The 3,578-nt window shown below is 44.5% G+C and overlaps 1 protein-coding gene across 1 annotated transcript; it reads left to right on the top strand.

The window, feature by feature from the left end:
- The first annotated feature begins 273 nt into the window (after nucleotides 1-273).
- LOC119335469 (tropomyosin-1-like) lies at nucleotides 274-1,395 on the top strand. Its single transcript, XM_037607593.1, has 2 exons — nucleotides 274-313; nucleotides 435-1,395. Exons 1-2 carry the CDS (start codon nucleotides 311-313, stop codon nucleotides 1,302-1,304), a joined length of 873 nt encoding a protein of 290 aa, XP_037463490.1. The 5' UTR covers nucleotides 274-310; the 3' UTR covers nucleotides 1,305-1,395.
- The last annotated feature ends 2,183 nt before the right edge of the window (nucleotides 1,396-3,578 follow it).

Genomic DNA, 3,578 nt, shown 5'->3' with positions numbered 1-3,578 from the left:
CTGACATTGAACCTTTAATTACATCGTAGTATGTACTAATTCATACATTACATATCCACCAATTTGCGCGTGTTGACGAACTTGCCTAGTCGTCATCTAGTATGACCAGCAAAAGGAAGTGGAGCATGGCGGCGGGCCTTTTGATTTAAGAAAATAGTAGTGGGCGTAGCTAGGAAACCGCAGCGAATAGTACAAAGAAGGAACATTGAGCTACAGATTGCAGCTATATAAGTGATGGCCCGCCAGGCTTCATTGATCAAAGCAGGAAGCAAAGGTTCAAGGACACAGACACACATCACAAATACACACAATGGTAGAGTACTAGCCATATGTATCTATAGGACTTTTCTTCCCTATGTTGTTACCTTTTTTACTTGTTCTTCCTTGGTGCACTATGACAGTATATAGTTTTACTGACAATTCTCTTGTTGCAGGCAGAGGCATCGAATAAGAGCAAGAAGAAAGCAGTGGTGGAGGAGAAGGTAGAACCGAAGAACAAGGTTAACAAACTGAATGATATTGCAGGCACCCAGGATCTCATCAAGGAAAGGACCAAGAAGAAGACCACAAAGACAAAGGCATCACATACCCAAAGTTCGCAGACCGCACAAGACTCTGTGATGGAGGACAATGGAGATCTGACTATCCAAGAGCTGGAGGACAAGATGAACGCACTCGATGTGAACATTAAACACTCCAATGATAGCATCGGGAGAATGACCAAGGAGAAACTTAAGTTTGGAGGGGATATCACAACGAAGCAGAATAAGATAACAGAGATGGGAACAGAGATTGAGAAGCTGGACTCGGAGAAAGGAGGGCTAGTGGAGAAGAGAGGAAATCTGGACTCGCGGAAAGAAGAAGTGGTGAAGGCGGAAAGAGAGCTGGCAGAGGATATTAAAAAGTTGGACTCGAAGAAGATAAAACTGGTGGGGGAGAAAAGAAATCTGAGAGAGGATATGAAAGAGCTGAAGAAGAAGGATGAAAAAAAGGGAACAGATATTGCAGATCTGGAAAAGGCAAAAAATGCGCTGGTGGAGAAGAAAGGAAAGTTGGCGACGGAGCTCGATGAGAAAAAAAAGATGAGGATTGATTATCTGGAGAAGAGGAACGAGGTGCTGGCGGAGGGCAAAAGGAAGCTGGCCAAGCACAACGAGGAACTGAAGAAGGACAACGAGGAATTGAAGAAGGAGAACGAGGAACTGGAAAAGATGAGAGTGAAGAAAGAGGAACTGGAAAGCCTGTACGAAGAGCTGCAGGAGAAGTACGATGGGAGATGCTGCAGTTGCTGCACAATTTGTTAACACTCTGAGTACGGGCTATTAGCATATTACTACGTGATTTCGACATATGTAGTGATATTGCTGTGTACGCAACATGGGTAATTGTCTCTTTTACTTTAATTTTCGTCTATGCATGTCTATGTGTTTCTTTCCGAGTGTTGTAAGCTCTTTCAAAAATATATGTCCTTTTACAAATTTCAGTTGAGACTACATACGAAGCAACATGAGTGAATGTACACTCTAAAATATGTCGATGTACATCCGTATGAAGTTATTATTGAAATCTCTAAAAAAAACTCATATTTAGGAACCGAGGAAATAGAACTTAATTTATCGATCCTTTTTAATGTTACTTTCTGTGTGGTAATGCCATGTGCTTTCATTAGTAAGACAAATGGGCTCAAATGAGCTGATGGATTCCTACATACATAACTGAACTCCAAATCGGCTGTACTGCATTTATCATCTGAAGCATTTAGTTGCATCGTGCTTGCGGCTTGCCGGATTCGGCTCTTTTGCTGAGCAGCGCCCATCCAACACGCCACCTCAGACGTACCTACACGGTCGTTTTGACCAGCAGGGAGCAATACTGCCCACACTGGTACTCTGGGGCCTCGGCCGGCCAGCGGAGACGTCAACAGGGTCCCGTGCTGCTCCTCGAGGCTCGAGTTGCTCACCGGCATGCAGTGGTACAGCTCGTGGAATAGGAGACTGTGTACCCGCATCACAAGCGGTCGAAGTAGATTTGAGAGGAAGGGAACATTCGGTAGTCAGATGAAAATCCATTGAATACTCGTCCCAATCAAACTAGTAGCCATATTTGACGTTTTTAAGCCCAAACATAGTACTCTACAAATCAGTTTTAACAAACCAACAACTTAAAGCTGGTTTCCCTAAAAATCCTCTTAAAACTATTTTTACTAAAACTTGTCTCAAATACTAGTTATCCAAACAACCACTAAAGGTATAGACCTTGTGGGGGGAGGGGGTCACAGGATTGTTAGGAGTCTGATGCTTTGTTGAAGAAGTCAGAGGGACCTCCACGGTAATGCCAAGGCAATCAACCTGGATGTTGTTCGCTGCCCGGGCAAGCTGGTTGGTGGAGTCTGCCTTTGGCTACCTGTCTTCTTCTCTCTTTTTTTGCGAACTAAATCATTGCATTACTCATTGACGGTCTCAATACAATCTGCCTGAACTAACTCCAACACCTCAGGCGGTCCTGACCCTAACCAGGTCATAGTCTTTCTATTAGTACGCCCAAAGAAAGCTAACTTATCACTCACTTTATTTTGCGAACGATCAATATGAGTAATACAAGAATGATGAGATAAAAGTAAACATCTGATCTCATTTACTAACGACAAATAGATCGACCGATCAAAATCTCCACATGTGATCATGGCTACTGCCACTGAAGAATCCATCTCCACTTCTATCGGCAGTTTTGTGCGTTGAATTGAAGAAGACAGGCCCTCCAAGCAGGCGGACAGCTCCGCCTCAAGTGCGTCAGTGCATGAGTAAAGGGCCCTACAAGCTGCAAAAATAATCCTTCCTTCTTCATCCCGCAGGATCATGCCCACTCCGGCATCGTTAGCTGAGGTAAAGGCCCCATCCGTATTAAGTTTTGTCCATCCTTTCCTCGGTTTACTCCAGAGCTTCACATTAATATGAGTAGCTGGTTTTAACACAGACTGCAAAGCAACACATGCTTTGCCCTTCTCTGGATCCGCAACATTGTCCTGTTTGATTGCCACTAGTGACTCAAAGAAGCTTCGAAGGTATCTCACCGACACCTCTAAAGGCGGGGCTGGTTTATGATGTATCACCTCATTACGGACAAACCAAGCTCGCCAGAAAACGAGGAGTATCATACATCTCACCCATTCTCTATGGGGTTCAAGAGTCTGTAGTAGCCATTCCTTCCGGCAATCCACAATAGATTGTATCCGAGGGAGGTTCCAGATCTTTGCCATCTCCAAGTACAAATCCCTCCCAAGCTGACATCTCAGAAACGGATGAAAGTTGTCTTCAGTATCTAAACCACAAACAGGGCAACAGCTCGTAGTTTCCAACCCGATCTTATGTTTATTTTTCCATGTTGGTAAACCGTCAGTCGCGACCCGCCAAGTAAAGGTTGATACTGTTGGAGGCACACCACAATTCCAAATGAATTTCCAGCAGCTTCTTGCTCCTGAAGGCGAAGAGCTTGACGCCACTAAAACTGCACGGTGTGCCTCGTCGAAAGCCATACGATAGGCACTCCTGACCGAGAAAACTCCTGTCTTGTCAGGCCCC

Source organism: Triticum dicoccoides, chromosome 7B, assembly GCF_002162155.2.
Source record: "Triticum dicoccoides isolate Atlit2015 ecotype Zavitan chromosome 7B, WEW_v2.0, whole genome shotgun sequence".
Classification (NCBI taxonomy): Eukaryota; Viridiplantae; Streptophyta; class Magnoliopsida; order Poales; family Poaceae; genus Triticum; species Triticum dicoccoides.
This window is presented reverse-complemented; position numbering and strand designations above follow the sequence as displayed.